This window comes from Melanotaenia boesemani, chromosome 4, assembly GCF_017639745.1.
Source record: "Melanotaenia boesemani isolate fMelBoe1 chromosome 4, fMelBoe1.pri, whole genome shotgun sequence".
Lineage (NCBI taxonomy): Eukaryota > Metazoa > Chordata > Actinopteri > Atheriniformes > Melanotaeniidae > Melanotaenia > Melanotaenia boesemani.
In genome coordinates, this window is record NC_055685.1 from 10,350,516 (window position 1) to 10,371,926 (window position 21,411).

The window sequence follows — 21,411 nt, forward strand, 5'->3', positions numbered from 1 at the left end:
TACACCCCTTTCCTTTACAGAAAGGAACAACGATTGGTATCAAGCACACAAACAAATATTTCAGTTAGAAAAGCACAAAGTCGAAGAGCAATTCAGTAAAATAATTATGGTCATTTTTCTGTTTTAAAATAAACTAAAGAGATACAAAAGCAGGAATTTTTTGGACAATTGTCACCATTTTCCAAAACAAGCTGCAAAATCAGCCCTGCGGGTGCAAATAACACCTCGTTCTATCTGACCTGTTTAGACAGAATCACATTCAGTTTACCTGGGCGTGTTCCAGAAAGTGGGATATGTTGAAACTCTGAGTCTGTTAGCTTTGAGATGAGGAAAACTCTGGGTTTTCTATTTCAGAAAAAGAGGTAAGTTGAGTCTATTGCCATGGTAACTGACTCTGAAGTAAGCCTTCTCACTGGCAGGTTTACAATAAAGAAACTCTGAGTTTCTACCTGTCTCCTCCCACCTGACGCACGCTGACAGACATGGGTTATTTGTACCAACACGATCCCATAGAATTACTAAGTCAAAAGGTACAGTTTTAAAGTCCCTTAAATTCTCCAGCCTTATATTCAGTGTCACCTAAGATTTGAGCTTTGCACTGTCATACTTTTTTTTCCTAAGAGAACTTTTTTTATATAACATTGGCAGTGTAGGACATTTTGGAAAGACAACAGTATGTCAAGCAGAGAAGAAATTACATAAAAGAATCCAGTATGAGTGAAAAGCAATCTTCTGTTTGTTGCACATAAAAAAAAGACTCCTGTTTAATAACATGAGCTGGCCAACAACTCATGTTATTTAGATTAACTACATTAATTTCACAAGACAAGAAAGAAAGGGTGATAACAAAGTAGAAAAGATAAACAGAGCTATGTTTAAACAGGCACAAACGCATGCACGCATGCATGCATGCACGCACGCACGCGCACGCGCGCACACACACACACACACAGACACACACACACAGATTAGTGCATTTTTAAACATATTTCACATTTTACTGGTTATAATTCTTAATTGAAGATGGTTTCACACGTTAAGCGATTTTATTCCAGTTTGCAAAATCTCTACTAAATCTCTATGGCTGCTTGTGTTTTCTCCCAACTAAACCCAACAACCTGCCTTTTAGATCCCATTCCCACATTGCTTTTAAAAACATTCTATGGTTTCTTTGAGCCTGAAGTTTTTAGTGATAATAAATGTCTCTCTTCAGACAGGTGTCTTCCCATCTGCCTGTCCAAAAATGTAGATCCAGACATTCTTGATAACTACCAACCTGTATCCAACTTACCATTTTTTATTAAAATGATTGAAAACTTGTTTTTATGCGATTACATGAGTTTTTGCATAAACAGTATTTTGGAAAAATATCAATCTGGTTTCAGGACAAACCACAGTATCGAGAAAGACCTTTTAAAGATTGTTAATGATCTCAGGTGTAACTTAAACTCAGAAACATTCATGTTCTGGTTTTAATGGATCTTAGTGCAACATTTGATCCAGTAGATTACCTGATTATTCCTCTCAGGTACTGTTTTAAAATGGTTAAATAAGTTGTTCATGTTTTTTTTTTTCTTCTTCTTAATGGTTCGACTGTCATTCTATCTCACAGAACGACAGTTTTAGTAAGTATGAATACATGCTCCTTAAGAATCCATGAAGTCAAATGTGGGGTTCCCCAAGGATCAACTTTAGGCCCAATACTTTTTAATTTGTACATTGTAAATCAACACAGCGTTGATTTTCACACCTATGCTGATGATACACAGCTTCACTTTGCAGTGTCTCCTGGAGCCAATTAACATTCTTTCAAACTGTATGTTAGTTATAAAGTCATGGATGGCAGGAAACTTCTTACTGCTTAACCAGGACAAAACTGAAGTTTTAATTATTGGCCCTGAAGATAAAAGATAAACCATTTTACCATCTTATAAGTGTGAAAAAATCCTAGGTGTTCTTTTTCACTGTTGAGCTAAATTTTATTCCACACATTAGAAATGTCACAAAGACAAGGTTGTTCATCTTAAAAACATTGTCAGAGTCTACACATTTCTCTCTATTGCCTGCACAGAGATGCTGATGCATGATTTTATTTCTAACAGATTAAGTTGTTGTAGTGCCCTGCTCTCTGGTATTCCCAAAAAGTGTGTTAAAAAAACTACAATTACTTCAGATTTTAGCGGGACATGTTACAACTGTTTTAAAATCACTTAATTGGGTTCCCTGTGTGTTTCACGATTGATATTCAAGGTTATTTTAATCGTTTATAAATGTCTTAGTAGTCGTGAGCCTTCCTATTTATCCTACTTGCTTTATATATGTGTGTATTGTGATCGGATCCCTAATACATCATTTCCTTACAGCTGCTTCAAGTCAGATATTTATTATTTTTAATATCTTTATTCTAAGAGACATAAATTAAGGAGTTCATGTTTATGTGGGGGGGGTATAACTGCTCTGTTTGTACATGTGTGTGGATGTCAATGTGGATGTCTGTGTGACTGCATGTGAGGAAGCTCATACTGAGCCTGTTTTTTTCAACTTGCCATGTTGCTTACTTTGGTGCGTGAAGGCTTGTTTTGCTTTAATATGCATAAATTGTTTTTACCATGTATGCACTATGCAACACACTTGGTGTTGCCTTTGGCAACAAAAGCGCTTTATAAATAAAACTGATTTGATTTGATTTGATTTGATAAAGATAATTTAATCCTACTCACTTCTAAATGGCACAGAACACAACCCCAAAGACTTCAAATTTAGTCATTATTAGTGATTCATTTCTGTGAACTCAGCTGCTAATTTCCTTTCTGTTGAAAAATTGGTCATGTTTTGTGATGATGTGTTAACATCTGGCATTAATTGGACCTGAGTTGAAGTTAATCATTTCACTCAAGGACACAAACAGAGCTTTGACTGAACATAAGAGGGTTTCTTTGCTTAACTGTCCTATCAATGATTTCCATAAATTCAATTTCATATTCAAATTAAAGTTTAATTTCTCATGCACAGCCAGGAAACATGTTTTTCTGTAGAACAAAGTTTTTTCATCGCTGTCCACAATGAATGGAAATAAAATCTACATTTACAGAAATAGATGAGTTATAAATTTTACATTAAAAAATAAACACCTGCATGGAGCAACAGGATTAAAATAAAAACAACAACAGTAAACAAAACAATCTTTGCAAAAACAGCTTTGGATTAAAAGGAGAGAAGTAACTAATTAAACTACATATATAATTGTGCAAAAAATATTAGTGCAACAGTCATGTGTGCAGTAATGAGATATTAGCCTTTAGTTACATGAGACAGATTATCTAAACTCCTATCAACTGTTCAGGGATCTGATGGCAGTGGAGAAGAAAGTTCTTTAGAAGTCATTTCATATATCTGACCTGAGGATAAACGTGTAAACAGTCCATGTTGGGGGTTGGTGGGGTCCTTGATGATGAAGGTAGCTCTCCTTTGGACTCTGCAGTAGTAGTCCTCACCACTTGCTGCAGGTAGTAGTCCACAGTAATACAGTAGGTCAAGATGCTCTCAACAGTGCAGCTGTAGAAGTTTCCAAAAATCTTAGTAGACATACTAAACCTACTCAGCCTCCTCAGAAAGCAAAGCTGGACCATCTTAACCAGCTGTGTGGTGTTAAGAGTCTAAGTGAGGTCCTTGCTGATGCAAATATTTTAAGCTGTTTATCCTCTCAACCTTCAGCTCCCAAATGAAGAGTTTCTAATAAGGTCTCTCCTTTCCTTCCTCATGTCCACTATCATCTCCTTCATCTTGTCTGTGTTGGGGTGACATTGCTGTCCTCACACAGTGACATATGATTGGTCACATCCCTTTTGTAGGCTGCTTTGTCCCTGCCTTTGATGCGTCCTGTCACTGCAGTGTCATCCGTAAACTTCAGGATGATGCTGTCTTGTGGGAGGCGACCCAGTCATGGGTGAACAGTGTGTGTAGTGTATGGGACAGAGGACACATCCTTGTAGAGTGTCTTCGTTTGTGGTGATGCTGGGCGAAGTCCTATTACCATTCCTGACAGACAGACCTGCCAGTCAGAAAGCCTAGAAGCCAGTAGAGGGTGGGTTGCAGGCCACATGTAGACATTTAAAAGGGGAATTTTCAGGGATGACTGTGTTGAAAACAGAACTGTAGTCAACAAAGAGCATCCTCATATAGGAGTCTTTATTTTCTAGCTGAGAGCAAGAATGATGCAGCGATAGCAATCCTGTTGGGCCGGTACACAGTGGGGGATCCAAGGTGTCTGGTATGCTTCTCTGAATGGTGGCCAACACCATTCTCTCAAAACATTTCATGATAAATGAAGTGAGGGCTGCTGGCCTGTAATTATTCAGGCAGATGGGTGAGTTCTTCTTGGGAAGGAAGACAATGGTTGTGTTCTTGGAGAGAGGGTGAAAATGGCTGTGGAACATCATCCAGCTCGTTGGCACATGTTCTGAGAGCCCGCTCACGGATCTTATTTGGTCCTGCTGCCTTGGTTGATCATCCTCAGTCTTTCGTAAACCTGACCTTATTTTCTTTTTAGTATTCATTATCTATATTTTACTTATATTTATTTCTTTTCTACTCACGTGGTATATCTGGTTTGATTATTTTCAGATTGTTTTATCAGTTTATTAAGTAATTACTTATTTAAAGACGTTTATACTCTTTGCATTATTAATGAACTTGTTTTAATGTTTAACCCACGTCTTTTATACCATTTTTTATTATTTTTCCTATTTTATGTTATTCTATATTAACTTATTTAATTTAATTTAATTTTATTCATTTTATCGTATTTTTATTTATTTATATTATTTTTATTTCAGCTTATCATCTTTAATTTAAACCTCCATGGTTTTATTTTCCCTAATATGGTTGGTGAGGGTTAAGCCAGTGCTTTTAGAGAACATCATTTTATGTATATGTGTGCGTGTGTGTGTATATGTAATGCATGTGTGTATAAGTGTGACTTGTAGGCTTGTGGTCTGGGGAACTTGTTGGGTAAAGATGGGTGTTTTTTTGTGTATCATGTTCTTAATGTAAAGCACTTAGTGTTGCAGTTCCTTTGTATGAAAAGTTTAATTATAAATGAAGACTGATTTATTGATTAATAATGAGACCAGGGTTGGAGGGGAGATGGCTTGAGCAGTGCAGGTGTGAATGTACGTCTGATGGAGGTTTCAAAATGGATGTATAAGGTGTATCTGACAGGCTACCTGTGGAGTTGATGGTGCTGGTGGTAGTCCTGTAGTCTGTGTTGTGCTGCAGGACAGAAGTCCCCCATATTGGTTAAAAATAGTGGGTAATACGTGAAGGTAAAGGTTGGGAAGATCGGCTGTAATACAACTGATTAGTTGAACTGAACCAGACTAAATGAGCAATTATCTGATCCTTTTTGTTTTATGAATGTGACCAATAAATGTTTTACTTGGTACTGAAGAAATTAAAAACAGGATTTATAATACTAATGCAGCATTTTTTTTTTACTTTTTTTGTCATAACAGAAATGTGCATGATGCCTATTTTATTAACTGCCTATGCACTCAATATCTATGGGCAAGCTAAATTAAACTATGACATGGTGTTATCGTAATTTCAAATGTGGGCTATTAATGAGCAAAATTATGAAGATGCTAGATGCTATTAAATAACTTCAGACGATACACTCTGATGTCTTATAAAGAACAAAGGGCATACAGTAACATGTCAGTCGCTTGCTTTGTTCGCTGCAAAGTCGATAGCTTAAGAGAAGTGTTACACATCTTGCATTTCTCTGCTCGCCCCGCTCAACCTTCTGCCCTCCTCGATCTATACACGGCATTAAGGTGACAGCCCAGCTCTGCTGCTGCTGAGCGTTCATTGCACAGCTCACTGGTGCAACAGATTGGCCAGCAGAGAAGCCCTATGACTGAAAGGACTCATGCAAAGCTGAAACATGCTGAAATATAAAGACAAGGCTCCTGCTGCACAATAATATCACTTGACCATTGTATGACTTCCTCCAAGAAAGCTGGGGAGTTTTCAGGTCTTTGAAAAACATTTGTCAGTCTACATTTGTCCTTCAGCTCACAAAAGATCAGTTCTATAACCCAGTTTCCCAAGAGGCTGAAATGCTGTGGAAAATATTGATTAAAAAAAAAGGAAAGAAAAAAAAAACAGAGCAAATTCAGTTTGTCCAGTTCTTAAAATTAGATTTTTTATAGTTATTTTTCTATTTGCTGGAAGCAAGATGTTTCCAAAGTGTCGGGGTAGGTGGATTTGTAGGACCCAGTGTTACGTCATTGTCACAGACAGATTTACATTGTTGCCAATATCATATGCTAATATTATAATAGTCATTTATCTTAAAAAAATCCAAATATATAGTTATACACACACACATACATATTAGAGGCATATATATATACCTAAATAAGGAGTGGGACTAGATTAAAAATATTTATATAATTAATTAGCGGCTTTGTACTTAATTAATCTCGATTAATTGCATTTTAATTGCATAGCAATATTTTTTAAAAGTATTATCTTTTTTATTTAAATGGGTTTTAGACAGAAATTAATATTGTAAACTCAAGCTCTAGTAACGTTTGGAAAAAATGCATTTAACTGCATTTCAATTCAAAACTGTAGAAAAAGAATTAGAAAATATCTCTGGTCAAAACTCAACAGACCTAAAGTTAAAGTTCCATTTTAAGTACTTTACCTGTTCTCTGATAAAGAATTTATAACATGGTACAGCCCAAGTGTCTTAGTTTGAGTCTAAATGCAAATACTTAAGAATAACTTCTCTCAGCATACCCCACATAACCTCATTACAAGATCCAGAGAATTTGAAGAAATCTTGCAGGGAACAAGACTGAAAAACATTTATTGATTGGTTAATCTACTGGCCTTCTGGCAGCACTGCACTGAAAGCACAATTCCGTCAGGAATAGGACTTGGCCAGCACTCAGAAATATTTGAGGAACACTCACAGACCATTACAAAAATTACTTTTTACAAACGCAGGTTTAATCTGTAAAGAAAAACAAAAACCAAGAACATCACAGTCTTCTCTGACCATGATGGACTGAGGAGGCTTAGCTAAATGTGCTTTGGTTTGATGAATGTCAATTTGAAATCCTTTTAGAAAATGAAGCACACTGTCCTTTTGGCTAAAGAAGGGAGAGATCATTAAAACCCATCATCTGTGATGGTAATGGAGTGCATTAGTGCACGACATGAGTAATTTACACATCTGGTAAGGGCACATGTTGAACATAGGGAAGTAAAGGGCTTACTTATTTTAGCAGGACATCCAAATACTTTATACATTTATTTGACATGTTGAGTAGCTGAAATCTTCATTTAAACAAGATCAAGAAAGCATTCTGTTTTTCCAACCAATGGAAGTCAGCCCCTTTCATCATGGTGCTAAAAATGTCACTGAACCAATTTATTTAAAAACATAATGCTGAAATTAAAATGTAAAGTGAAGGTGTCCGTTTTCACACCAATAAAATCTCTTAGTTTCAATAAGTAATTATACTTACTTGTAATGGCTTTTGGATGTGTCGAATTTACCCAAAAAAACAAATAAAAAAATCACACTGTACAGGGAGGAGAAACGTGTAAAACTGAACTTACCTGCTACTTTTCCGAGGCAGAGGTAGATCCTTCTAGTGAGAAAGAGAAAGCAGAAGAGGGGAAAAGGGGGAAAAGGGAGGAGTAAATGGATAAGCCAGGTTAGATCAGTTTTACAGTTTATGCAATCTGTCTGAACTTTTTAGTTTCATTAAATTTTTTTTAGTAAAAGATACTGTAGGTTTTTTTAGCAAAGGAATTCCTATTATGTTGCAATATTGTCAATTTACTGTAAATGTCACTGCCTTTGTTTCTGTAAAAAAAAAAAAATGTTTTTCAAACAATGGTTTGGAAAGCACACGTTTCCTTTGGTTAATGATTTGTCATGGGCCTGAAGAGGAGCATGTTGCTAACAAATATCCCAACATTGAAAATAATGTAGGTTGGAAAGAATGCTTTTGTCCCTGTGAAACTGATTCCTTCTGTGTTATATCGAGGGCTCTAACCTCCTGCTTCTGCATTAATCCTCAAATGCACACCTTGCAAGGGTATGTTTAATTCTCCCAGTTATGTACTCAACACCATGATTTTCCAGAAATTGTAACAGCATAGTTTTAAACATGTCAGAAAACAGAGACATGGGGACCCAGATTTGAGTCCAAACCCATGGCCCACACCATGCTCCTTTCTATGACATCAAATCAAGATCACTTGAGCCAGAAATGTTATTATTATTATTATTTTACATATTCTCATATAATCTAAAAATATGTTCTGTCTCCCTTACAAGGACATTAGGGGAAGGAATTTCATTCAATTTATTTCCAGTTGTCTTGATGATGCTTTTGTCTTGTGAATTGTCTGTTAATGTCCAGAGTGAGTGAAAGCAGTCTGAAAACTGATCCCTCCTAAGTGCTCAGAGACTTCTGATTTTCAGGATCCATCAGGCTGAGTGGAGCCAAAGTCAATATAAAAATTGTTGCTGCCATATCTATGACAATGAGAAACAACAGCGAGGACTCTGATGTGATTAGGATCTGTTGCAATGAATCTGCGTGCTGCTTGTTGTCCATCTTTTACCCATTTTAAACCATTTAACATTCAGCCTAGGTAAGATTGGGTTACTGTCAGTTTCTATTGTCAGCTTGTCCTGTGCCACTTATCGAACTATTTTCTACCGCTCAGTGGCTTGGCCAAGAAGATGTTTTCAATTGGGATTTTTCCCTCTCAGGGATGGCTTAATGACGCACAGCGGTGCTAGTGAATATGAATGAATCTAAGAGACTAGCAACGTTCGAGTCACAAAACAGAGGTAAATAAGGCAAAAACAACACAATAAGACAGCCCCATCTCTCATTCAGAGTTAAATGAGAAGGCAGACGTCACAACTCTGTTTTTTTTTTCAGTCTTTGTTAAGCCAAGTCAGTTATCTCCAGTCTGTAGCTTCATTTTGCCATTAAGACGTGTGATGGCATCAATTGTTTTCATTTAACCCTTGTCAGAAAAGAAAAGAACATCAATATTTCATTTGCAGCTAACATGGATTCATAGATTCATAGGAGAGCAGCCATCTTTTTTTTCAATGGGGGGTGAGATCATCTGTTATTGTGAGCTCTTTCTAGGCTGCTACATCATCAAGAGGAAGTGAGCTTGGCCAGGATGACTCAGAGAGAGCCCCGCAGGAGTCCTGTATGTGTTTATGTGTGTGTGTGAGTGTGTATATGTGGATGAGGTGATAAGGGTGGCTAATGGATAAAACCTCCCAACACCTGATCCCACTCACTGTCTGTGCCATGGGCGGTTAGTGTATGTACTGTTGCCATGTTACTGGTCATTCCAGCATTTCAAAGACCTGTTGGTAAAGTTCAGGTGATCAGGAAAGTATGAAAGTAAATATGAATATTTTTACATCCAATTCATTTTTAAGGGCAGAGGCTTCATGAGGATATTTTTGCACAATGCAATGCCAATATAAACAGTGCAATTCTGGACATTATTTGGTGTTTGAATTCAACAAATACACACTCAGTAGCCACTTTATTAGGTGCAACTTGACAGCACAAGGAATTTATGAAATGGACCCAGTTTATACAGTATGTTATGCACCCAAAGCCATTGTCATAGCAAATGGATGTCAGTCAAAGCAGAGGTGTCTGCCAGGGATGCCCATTAAGTCCTCTTCTTTTTGCCTTGACGGAGACTGTCCGATCACATGCAGAAGTAAGATTGGTCCATGTGTCTAGGAAACATGGAGCATAAATTTGCCCTGCATGCTGATGGAATTCGTTTGTTTGTGTTATCTCATGGGTAAATTATTCCAGCTATCACGACCATTTTTAGTGAGTTTAGTGCTACATCTGGCAATAAGATCAACTTAACTCAATTTCATTTTTTTGCTGATGATGTGCAGATTTATTTACCTCTAAAAACCAGAGCCTCTGTTTAGGCCTTAGTAGACTGCCTTCAGAAAACATGTCTTTTTAGAAAACATGGCATGTTGTATCATTGCTATGCTGATGACTGCCAAATTTACATGCCAATTGCCAAAAACTGCCACTGCCTGCTGGCACCCCTATTCAACTGTCTAAATGACATCATGGCTTGGTTAGCCCAATAAGCCATCAAAATTGAACAAGGAAAAGAATAAGATAATGCTGTTTGGAAATGCCCTCTTTGACGTGGGACCCCTCCAAAGTTATGTTCGTCCACAGTCACCAGCTTTGACGTCACCATGGCAAATGATTTTGAACTTGATAAACAGGTCAATGCCGTTTTAAAATCGAGTTTTTATCACCTTTGTCTTTTATCAAGAGTGAAATTTTTTATCTTTTAATCTTTTTGAACAGGCTGTGCATGATTTTATTTCTCCTCGTCTGGACTACTCCGTCTTTACTCCCATTTGCAGTTAGTCAAGAACACCGTGGCACGACTTTTAACCGGTGTCAGGAAATGCGAACACATCACCCCTATTTTAGCGTCTTTGCACTGGCTGCCTGTATGTTTTAGAATGGATTTTAAGATCTTGTTTTATTTAAAGCTTTAAATGGACTGCCCCCCCAATACATTACCGACTGCCTCCAAGTTTACACTCCAGTGCACACTTTGGGGTCCATGGGCCAGTCCCAGCTCGTGGTGCCTAAGACAAGACTTAGAGGGGACTGGGCCTTCTCTGTAGTCGGCCCCAGACTCTGGAACGCTCTGGCCGTCCATGTCTGATTTGCCCCCAGTGGAGTGCTTTAAGTCCCGTCTAAAGACCCACTTTTATTCTCTAGCTTTTAAGACCGTGTGAGTTGTGTGGTTCTCTGTGTCGTTTTGTTTATTTTATCTTTTCACTTTATTTATTTTATCTTTTCTCTTGTTTTCATTGTTTTAATATTTTATTTATTTTATCTTTTTATTTTATTTATTTAATCTTTTTAGTCTTTTTAATCAATATTGCTGATTGTTGATGTGCAGCACTTTGAAGACATGTCTTTGTTTTTAAAATGTGCTATATAAATCAAGTGGTTTGGATTGGATTGACTCAGGACATTCAGTCTTGGATGGCAGCTAATTTCCTTAGCCCGAACAAAAATAAAACTGAGATTATTGTTATTGGAAACCAGACTTTACTAGATAGTTGCAACATTGCCGTTGGTGATTTCAGTTCTTTTTGTGCCTCTTCTGCAAGAAACCGGGGTTTTGTCTTTGATTTTCGTTTTAAGTTTAGTAAATGAATTAGCTCAGTGATCAAAGAAAGCTTTTTCATCTGAAACTTTTGGCTAAGGTAAAGCCATACATCCTTCTACCTCAGCTACAAACAGTGATCCATTCTTTTATTTTTTTCAAGTATTGTTTACTGTAACAGTCTCTATGTAGGTCTTGACAAATCTTCTGCTTAGAAGCACCAAAATATTCAAAATGGCTCACTTGCTTACTGGGAAAAAGCACTTTGACCATGTCACTGCACTGGCTTCCTGTCCATTTTAGAATACATTTTAAAATTCTTTTATTGGTTTTTAAATATTTGAATGGTTTGGACCCTATTTATTTGTCTGAGCTCCTGGTGATGGCTACATTGTTCTATTAAGGATGAGGCCTGTTCACACTCCCCAAGGACTTTGGATGCCTGTGAGAAAAATAATATCAATACTGAAATAAGACATAACCCTATTATCTACAATAGTATAAGTGTAGTGTTATATGTCTAAGTACATCCGGAGTGAAACAAGAAATACCCGTTGTCTCCTGTTACCCACAACCTTGATTTCCCTGCAGGTTTTCGTCTACATTCTCTGTACGGCAAGATAAGGGAATCCAGGTATTTTGTTATTTATTAAAAGACAACACCTTCATGCCCTTTCATCACTTAGAGGAGATGTTGGAAATTCCCACATCACATCTCTTCGACTATTTACATAACACTTTACATCTTCCCTTAATATTTTCCCTTCTACTGCTCCATACTTTAATGAACTGGAAACGTTTCCCTCGAACTGTCTCAGTTAAAAGCAGTTTATTTCTTGTTTTTATTCTCAGCTGATTTCCCTTGACACATACTGTATTATTTTTTCAGTATCTCCCTCAAATGGCACAGTGACTTAGGCACTGAATTCGTTGAGGGTGACTGGAAAGAGGCAATAGATAACAATAACTGGACAGAATCACTCTGATTTCCTTGGTAAAGACAGACCCACTGCATATTTCAATTTACAGCTTAGCTTTCTAACCGGCAGAAGCAGTTACAAGCATGTGTGAGTAACATATGTATATATTACAAAAATTACCCATTCCAGCCTTGGATATACAGCGGGTCCTATATGGGATTTCTTAGTTTCATCAACAAAATGTTAGTTAATTTTATGTGCTGTGTTAAAATGACAGGTGGATATTTAAATACTAAGGCTGCTCAGCTAAACTAGTCTGTACAAATGTGCTACTGTCCACATCTGTCCTTGTCCAACTCAGAAACAGCTTTATACTGGGCCAATGAGGAACATTTTATTAGTCCAGGTTAAAAGCTGATGAGGAAACTTTTTGAATTCATCAGTGTGTCAGTGTGTTTATCTGGTTGTAAAAGATGTGATTGCAGCTTTCTATGCTTGTTGGCTTATTTTACTGCATGAAATATTAGGTCTGTCCTGCTGGAGCAAACATATCTCCACAGGTGGGTTGCTGCATGATCAAGTTTGGGAACCCCTCTTAAGGTTGTTACGAGGCATTGATGTTAACATATTATATTTATGGTAAACTGCCATCTAAATTATTTCCTGACAAAATGACACAATCATGTTTCAGATTAACATGATATCATGATAGGAATAATGGAGACCTGCCATGACTGTTGTATGGAGTCTATGAGAGTGGGTGAGAGAAAAGCACTGGACTGGTGGCTTATAGTTGTGTGTGAATATCTTTTTGTTCAAATAGCTTTGGTGATTACTTAGCCTATGTGTGTGTGTGCATGCATGCATATGTGTGTGTGTACTGTGTGGATAGCTGTGACTAGTGGGTGGGGGTTCTGATGTGTTCTGTTATGTTTTTCCTTGTTTGTACTATTTCAACTAATAAAATCTATTAAAAAATTCTAATAACAAGAAAATAAGAAACAGGACAGTTCAAGACTTGTCAAGACTAAAATATTAGACAACTTTGCCCTTTTTCAGTTTGTACTTATCAAACATGAAACAAAGGCCAACTGGAAGCTAAAGAAATGAAAAACATTAATATGCCACTGCTCTCAGCAAGTCGTGAGGCTTCTGCTCGGTTTCTACTGCCAAACTGATGGCAGATTGCAAGGCAAATGTCACACAGTGTATTTCTCAGATTTAATAGTCTACAAGCCCTCAAGTCTTACTCGAAAGCCTTGAATTTATAAATCTGTAACCGGAGGTCTCCTTGAAATGTGCAATTCAAACTAAGTTGTGTTACTTTTTTCCTAATCTTGACAGGGTTTGAAACTTAGCGCAGTGTAGGTTTGTTATGTTTATTATGCTTTGAGCACAAAGTTTGATGCTTTACACTTTATTTGTGTGGCCAAGTTTATCTATTCTAAGCTATTTAGAAATATATTCCAGCACAGATCTGTTGCTTTGATGTACACTTTGCTCTCCCAGTGCAAAACTCAGCCTTACAGAGTAGTACTGACATCAGAAGGACGTGGTGAGGCAGAACAAAGCAGTGGGCATGGCAGTGAGTGACAGCACTTGGCAAAGATTGCTGGATCTTTTGCAGTGATCACATTCTTATCCCTTGTGCTTAGCATATTGAAAATGGGCACACTGCCTAGAACAAAATATTGGACAAATTATGCTCCTCTGTGTATGTGTGTGTGCGCGCGCGCGTGTGTGTGTGTTTATAAGTAGCATACTCCATACTCCTACATCACAGAGGGATGAGACACGCAGCATCACTTGTGTTTGTTTGGGAGTGTGAGTGCATGAGCATATGTGTTTAGTGTAAGTATCCTCCACACACACCTACAAGTGTCCAGGATGGCACAATAATCTTCACTGGAGATGAAAACAACTGACATCAATGACATATTTTCTCTTTAAGAACAAAACACATCAAATAAATACACACTGAATGGTGCCACAGTTCACGGCACTAATCACGGTTGAAGATGATCTACTTTCTATTTTTAGATGTGTTTCATTAAGAACTACAATTAACATCTCCTAGTTTTATCCCTCCACCAATCAGCCAAGTTGTGCTCAATCCAGACTGATCTAATGAAGGATTTTCATAAACGGGAAAAAGTTGATCTATACTGGTCTCATTAAAGTTAAAATCATAAAGTTACAGCTTTGACAGGAGACTGTGCTTCAAACCTGGATGTTTGCTGGTTAAGGAGCTATCGCTTCAATAAGATGTTTCACACATATCTTTAATCCAGCTGCACAGAGGATTTATAACATCACTACAGCCTCAAGTGGGCACCAAAGATTAATGTCACCAATTCAGCATCCAACCGAATCTCAGTCTCTGCGTCTGAGTTATGGTGTTGAAAAACGGCTGGATGAGTGTTGTTCCGGTGAGCCTGACCTTATGGATATACAGCTAAATGTCATCACTTCATCATTTTATCTTATTTTATACAACATTTGTGTGATTTTAGTCATAAATAAAGTATGCCTTCTTGAGTCATGACCAAAAACATGTCATGGGATGTTACAGAGATGTTGATGTTTGATAACAAAGTCTGATCAGCTAATGTTTGAGTCTCTAGGTGAGATGTAGACAGGTGTAGGTGAAGGAGAAGTGAGTTCTAGATAAATAAAAAAAATTACTATAAAAGCAGGGGAAACAAATGGACTAAGCTGACATAACAGCATAATAACACACCATCTGTGATCTTGACATGCAAACTGCACAACAACTGAACATCTAAACTCTCCATGATATTTCTGCACTTGCACATTGATCACTTTCACTCATCACACCAGTATTTATGTGGAACTATTACCAGTTAAAGAGTGTCTCGGTAGGCAAATCATAACACTTCTCAATCTCACCTTGCTTCCTGTCCAACAAGTCCTCCAAATGAAAAGCTCAAATATGTCTGTGCTGTTAAAAAAAAGCATCACAGAGGAACTTCTTCTTATCTAAAGCTTGTTTTGACACAACATTACCATTACTTCATTAAAACAGCAATGCATTTCATGATTAATTAATGGCATGTTTGATGTTTGGTTAGTTGTAATATTCTCAGGTAGAACACCAATAATTTGGATTTAAATGACATGCAAATTGAGAAAATTAATATGTGGTGAAGGCTGAGAGACTACTGTAATCATAGTTACTAACAACCATAGATATCGCTTGACTGTGGACAGGAAATTGGTCATTCATATCAACTTCACACACTGAAATGGGAATATAATGACAAAAAAACATAAAAGTTGTTTGGGTTTCTAATGTCACTGCCAGCTCAAAAACCTTGGTAACAACATAGTTTCAGTGGAAATAACCAGCCTTGTCATCATATCACACTGCATTCCCCGAACTTCGTACGTGGAATCTCAAAACTTGCTTTTTGTGATTTTTATTGTTAATTTGCCTTAAAAAAGGAATTAACTGCTCATGTTTGTCAGGCAGACAGATCATGCGCTTTTGGGCCTATAAATGAAGACAAGAAAAACAAACTCAAGCACCAACCGACACACGAGGGAAACATACAACGCACTGGTTAATCAGACCCTTTAAACACAAAGGGGAGAAATAAACTAACTGCTCGAATAAAACACAACAAAGACAACATTTATCAGTAGAGTGCTAAGTCTTAGCCTATGAGGGGGAAAAGATAACAATCAGAACTCTCAAAGTCAAAGGGAAAAATGAAGCAATATGCTAGAAAAACCTAAATCTTTCCCTCACTGCTTAATGAATATGGTACAGTCCAGTTAGGCACCAACCCTAAGCAGCTCAGGACTCTTCATTGGTGGACCAGGTAACTTTAACAGGAATCCCCCAAGAATTGCTAGCTCAAAGAAAAATATTTTAATGTAATGAAAAAAATAGTATATTTACCTGTAGTAAAAGTGACAAAGTGAATACACCCAAATAGTCATATTGTAAAATTTTCCCATAGAATTTTATCAAAAAGATTAAGTGTGTGGGTATTTTATCTCACTTTAAATTTGACCAAATACAGTCAAATTGTGGCTGTTTCATTTATGGATGTTAATTCTGTCATCACTATGCTCTAACACGGGGATTACCAGCTCCAGTCCTGGAGGGGCTACAATTCTGTAGGTTTAAGATATTTTCCAGTCTTTTCATATTAGTTTAGATATATAATCCTCCATCTGGGCAGTCGGATAAAGCGGAGCATAAAATAAACAAACCACTGTAGAGCACATGACCTGCTGACTTTAGCTAACACATATTGCACCGAGTGTCGGTAGTAGGAAGGCAGCAACAAGCACCTGCTAGCTCACATGCACCCCCTCATGGTGGGGCAAAGTTCTGTCTTTCTATGGTGAGGTGAGGCTCATCGCTGTATTATTTCGGGTGTCTGCCCTGTATTTGATCAGGAAATGCGTGAATTCAGCGATTTTACTTAAGAAAATGTTAAAATAATTGGAGTCTGAGAAAATACAGCTCAGTGGACAAATATTAAAATTATATTATTTGATAATTGTTGCTTTTTATTGTGCATGACAATAAAGCCTGGCCTTACCTGCCTCCTGTGGCCACACGTTACTGCTGTTATTACAAATTTTGGTTATTCCATCATAACTTTATAATTAACATAAGATTCTCTTTCATTAAATATATGCAACTTTCTGAATGAGTAATAGAAAATAATGATGAGCAGGCTATCTTGGCACAAAGAGCTTTTACTGTCATTTAATTAAAGTGGTATAAAATAGGCTTGCAAACAGCGGCTAATAGTGAGCTTTGGTTGCCTCACTAGATTAGCCTCCTACACCTCCCAGAAAAACCGTCAAAGGAAGTGCCTTGACATGTCAGTCTAGTAATGTACCAGATATGGGCAACGCGACAAGCCTACATAATATAATATAATAATGTATTCCACCTGCAACGTCTTTTTTTATCTAGTCTTTCTAGACATATGACTTAGTTTTGTAGAGCTGTAATCATATTAAAGAGAGAAAATTGTAGAAATGTTGTTTTTAAACAGAATTATAGTAAACACAGTACAGTATTATCTATAGTGTGAGCAGATCCAAGCAGTAAAGAGATCCACATATTGTAATAGCCACTTAAATGGAGTCTCCTGTAACCCACAGCTGCTGCCTACTTCCAATTTATGCTGCCCCCACCCATCCCCCTGCCCTCAAGCTTTTTCAGCTTGTCCCGCTACTGGTGGTTGGTCTTCCTCCCTGAGGGCACAAAGGGCTGTTAGGCCACCATTAGTCCTGCTAATGGGCCTGACAACTGCACCACATCCTCAGTGTTTGGACCCTCACTGTCTGAGATATGGGTATCGACCACTTTAGTGAAAATGGAGAGCGCAGGCAGGGGGTAGGAGTCAATTTCATATGTACATGTAGGCATGAATGTTGTGCATTCATAAAATAAGACAAAGCAATGCCAAACACTAAGTGAAGCTAAAGTGCAACGGATGCAATGTGCATAGTGCAGTGTGAGTGTTGTTACTTATATCTTCTTATTTAATGTAAGCTCTGCCAAACACTCCTGCTAACGTAAAAGTGTCGTTGAGCAGAACCAAATGAACCAAACCAGACTCTGACAAGCTCTGGTAATCACTCACCTGAAAACTACATTAGATATCCAATCTAAGAGTCTTTAATCATAAAGTGTAGAAGTCATGTCAGGCGTGAGTAACTGTAAACTCTGGTAAAACAGGATCCCATTTAAAAAAAAAAACAAAAAAAAACTTTTTAACATTGAGTTTGTTTGTTTTGTTTTTTTTTGCTTTGTTTATCTCTAATATGAGTTTAAAATGAAATTTAGACCCCTGATCAGACAAGACCATTCAAGTAGTTACTTTAGTGGAGTTCTTTATTGTTTTATTAATCTTAGGGGGGGGCACAGGGGGTACATTACATAGAACTACATCTAAATGCTAAATCTAAAAGAATGAATAATTCACTAGCAGTGGAAACAACTGCAGCTGGAGCTAAAACACAGATACATCAATTAAGTAAAAGCAGTAATATGAAACCATTTTAACAAAACAATTTTTACATAAGATGCCAAAATATTCTAGTTCCAGATTTTCCAGCAGCTATTGCTGCTTTTTACATAGTTGTTTTTACTTTTAATACTGGTTGTCAAACAAAAGAAGATCTTGAAGCATACTTTACACCAATTAACCCAGACAATAATCACTGGGTTAATGAAACCTAAAGAAAAAAATCAGTGGCATAAAGGTTTAACCATGATGTGAAGCTTAACTCCATCCCATACAGGTGTATCTCTACCGTAGTACTAGTCATCCATCCTTTACAGTAGAAGCATATGATCTGTGTTAATAGAAATATTGACCCAGGCTAAGACATTACCACAGTTCAGAGACTGAACAACAACATCTGTTGTGTAGAACTGTTTATATTTCATTAATAATAAAGTGATATTACTGTCAATTCTGCAGGCGGCAGAGCAGACTGGCAGACAGTGGCTCTCAGTATGGCCGGGTGAAGTAGTCACGAAACAAATAAAACAATGTATTTGCAATGATGGGTATGAAATCTGTTTTTCTTTTTTGTGCCGCCCATCATGACTTTTGAAGAAAGACATTAAATGACACTTGCAATCTTTTAATTCAAGAGGACTTTTTGATGCAAAATCTCTTTAGTGTCTGTTTAAATGCAATTAATGTTTTCCTTGTTTCAACCATTTAATGTCTAACCTCAACCAGTTATATTGTGATGTGCAACCTTAACATCACTTGTTGTTTTTTGTGTCTGGTAGCACAAAAGTGGCACCAATTGTGTTTGGGAACACAGATAAAAGATACAATAAATAAAAGATAAGGTCAGGTTTCCCTGACTACTTCAACTTTTGTTGTGAGACTGGACTGCCCAGAGGAAACCCTACAAGTGTCAGTCACATAGTTTACAAGACATGGATGACATGACAAGCTAGCTCAGACCAGAATGTGAAATCACTAAGTTGGTCCACAGACCAAAACATATTAGTTTCACAAGTAAAGTGAATAAAAATGTAAAGTTTCTATGCTATTCAGACTACAAAACTGTTACACTGGATTTTTCAGAATTTAACACCTCTTTGTTTTATTTTATGTAAAACTGTGACATACTGTAGCTATTATTAAAAAAACAACTGTAAAATCATTTTACAGCTCTCAAAATGTTACTTGGCTACTATGTCTTCCTCCACACATTGCAAAATGTTTACATTTGCCAGTTAATGAAATTTTCATAGATGTGACATTGCAGAACTATTAGATATTCAAAAGGCTTAGGAAGGAGTGTAAGGTGCCGTTATATACACACATAGTGTCACACAAGGGAACCACGTTCAACTCCTTTGTGACTGCAACCTACACCTGCCATTCAACTCCCACGAGCGCTCACTTTTCTACTTTGCCTGTCAGTTATACTAATTTATGTTTAGTTAGTTAGTTAGTTAGGTAGATAGGTAGGTAGGTAGGTAAGTAAGTAAATAAATAAATGTATGTGGGTAAAGATATAATTAAAAACTATGTTAAGGATTGGGATTTAATCATATGGTTAGGCTTAAATGGGTTACTTGCCTACATCATGTGGTCTTAAAGCATCCTTACAAAAATAATATATAAAAATAAACAGACAATAAAAAATGTAATAATTGTACAGTTTCTTCGCATTTATTGTCACATTTGAACATGTGAACACGTTTATATTTATTCTTGTTAGCTGGAGTAGTGGTTACACTTGCACAGAAATCTTATTATGTCTTTGCAGGGTACATTTATTGTTAGTTTGCATGAGCTACAATAGTAAAAGCTTTTGTTCTATCTCACAGATAAGAAAATAAAACTGTAACCTAATTAAAGGAGAAAACAGGAAGACAATCTGCGAGTGGTTGTTTCTTTTAACTCTAAGTTTGTTCAAAAGTTCTCACCTGCAGCCTCCGTCTTCGGATGATCCCAGAATCATCCATGGCGCGTGCCGGGGGCTGGTCACACCTGTCGGCGGGTCGTGTGGGTTCCAGATGGCCAGCCGCGTAGAGGGCCAACTCTCGCGTGGTTTTCAGAGAAGCAGTTCGCTTGGCTATTTACCATCACACCATATCGCTTGTGTGAGTGTGGACGCGGTCAGCATCATTTACCAGAAAGCAAATGATATCCCATAATATTTTGGAGACTGAGTGATGTTGTTATGACACTAAAAGTAGACTAGCCTACTTAAAGGAAGAGAGGTGCCGCTCCTGAGGTTGACTCCAGCAGGCATCCCATGCTGTCAGACAGGGGCCCCTGACTGAGTTGCTATGAGGTTGGATCTGTTGACTAAGCGGGAGACTGCACGGTGAGATCAAACTGCTTTGCATGAGTTGAAGTCCAGCTGAGATAATGAAGAGACACCCACACCAGAAGAGCCCAGACAGAAAAGGTAGCGCTCCACAGATTAGATAGACAAGTTTGCAGGGTTTTTCACCTCCAGACGCAAGAAGATTTAGGCTACTTAAAACTGTTTATCGGATAATTCGAGCCGAAACTTAGAGCCGTCATACTCGTATATCAACAGTCCTCAGATCTACAACCCACTTCACAGTCCTCAAGAGTCCTCCACCAGACCACATTCATGGAAGTGCTCAGGAGACACTAATGCACGCACATTCACCGAAAACACCGCATGCTTACCGCACGTCATAATACATATCTCGATTAAATGTCACATCCACGCGCTGTCAGAGCATCTTAGCATTTAAAAAGGCACGATCGAAGAGAATATGTAGCGTCCATCCGGTGAGATAACCGCACAAATACCCGCATCGGTTATGAAAACAGATGGATTGCGTCTCGTTTTCGTCCTCGGTGAGACGCGGATTTGTCCGTCATTAGATATAGCCTACGGTGTGTTCACTCCGGTCTTCTCGGGTGCAACACGGCTACTCTGGTGAAAGATAATCTGTGGTTGCCACACAGGCATCGCTCCATCCTCGGCACCTACCACCCACTTCCTACTACCAAATGCCGTTTAACCCCCTGATGAGTTTTCCGTCCCTCACTCCGTGATGATGAAGGGCTTAGGTGGGAAATGTAGAGGTGAGAATGGGGTGACATGCTCCGAAGTAATGTTGAGAATAGTAGGGAAGGATTTCAAGAGTGTGACACCTCTGACTGACAACAAACTATAAATTCCAGTACGGTTATTCTGTGTCTTATTGCCACCTCAATGCACGGCATTACAACTTATTTGA

At 37.7% G+C, this 21,411-nt stretch overlaps 1 protein-coding gene across 3 annotated transcripts in view; it reads right to left on the bottom strand.

Moving 5' to 3' along the window:
- The window catches only part of mast1a (microtubule associated serine/threonine kinase 1a), a 115,136-nt gene extending 94,016 nt beyond the window's left edge, over positions 1-21,120 (bottom strand). Inside the window, exons 1-3 of one of the 3 annotated variants that reach the window (XM_041982521.1) lie at positions 20,396-21,120; positions 20,113-20,284; positions 7,636-7,667 (exon numbers count right to left, since the gene is read on the bottom strand). In XM_041982521.1, the coding sequence (XP_041838455.1) occupies positions 7,636-7,667; positions 20,113-20,151 (71 nt within the window). In that variant the 5' untranslated portion in view covers positions 20,152-20,284; positions 20,396-21,120. Of the gene's footprint in view, positions 1-7,635; positions 7,668-20,112 lie in introns of all 3 variants that reach the window. The other 2 variants (XM_041982522.1, XM_041982524.1) reach the window with 2 other exon arrangements.
- Between the last annotated feature and the right edge of the window lie 291 nt (positions 21,121-21,411).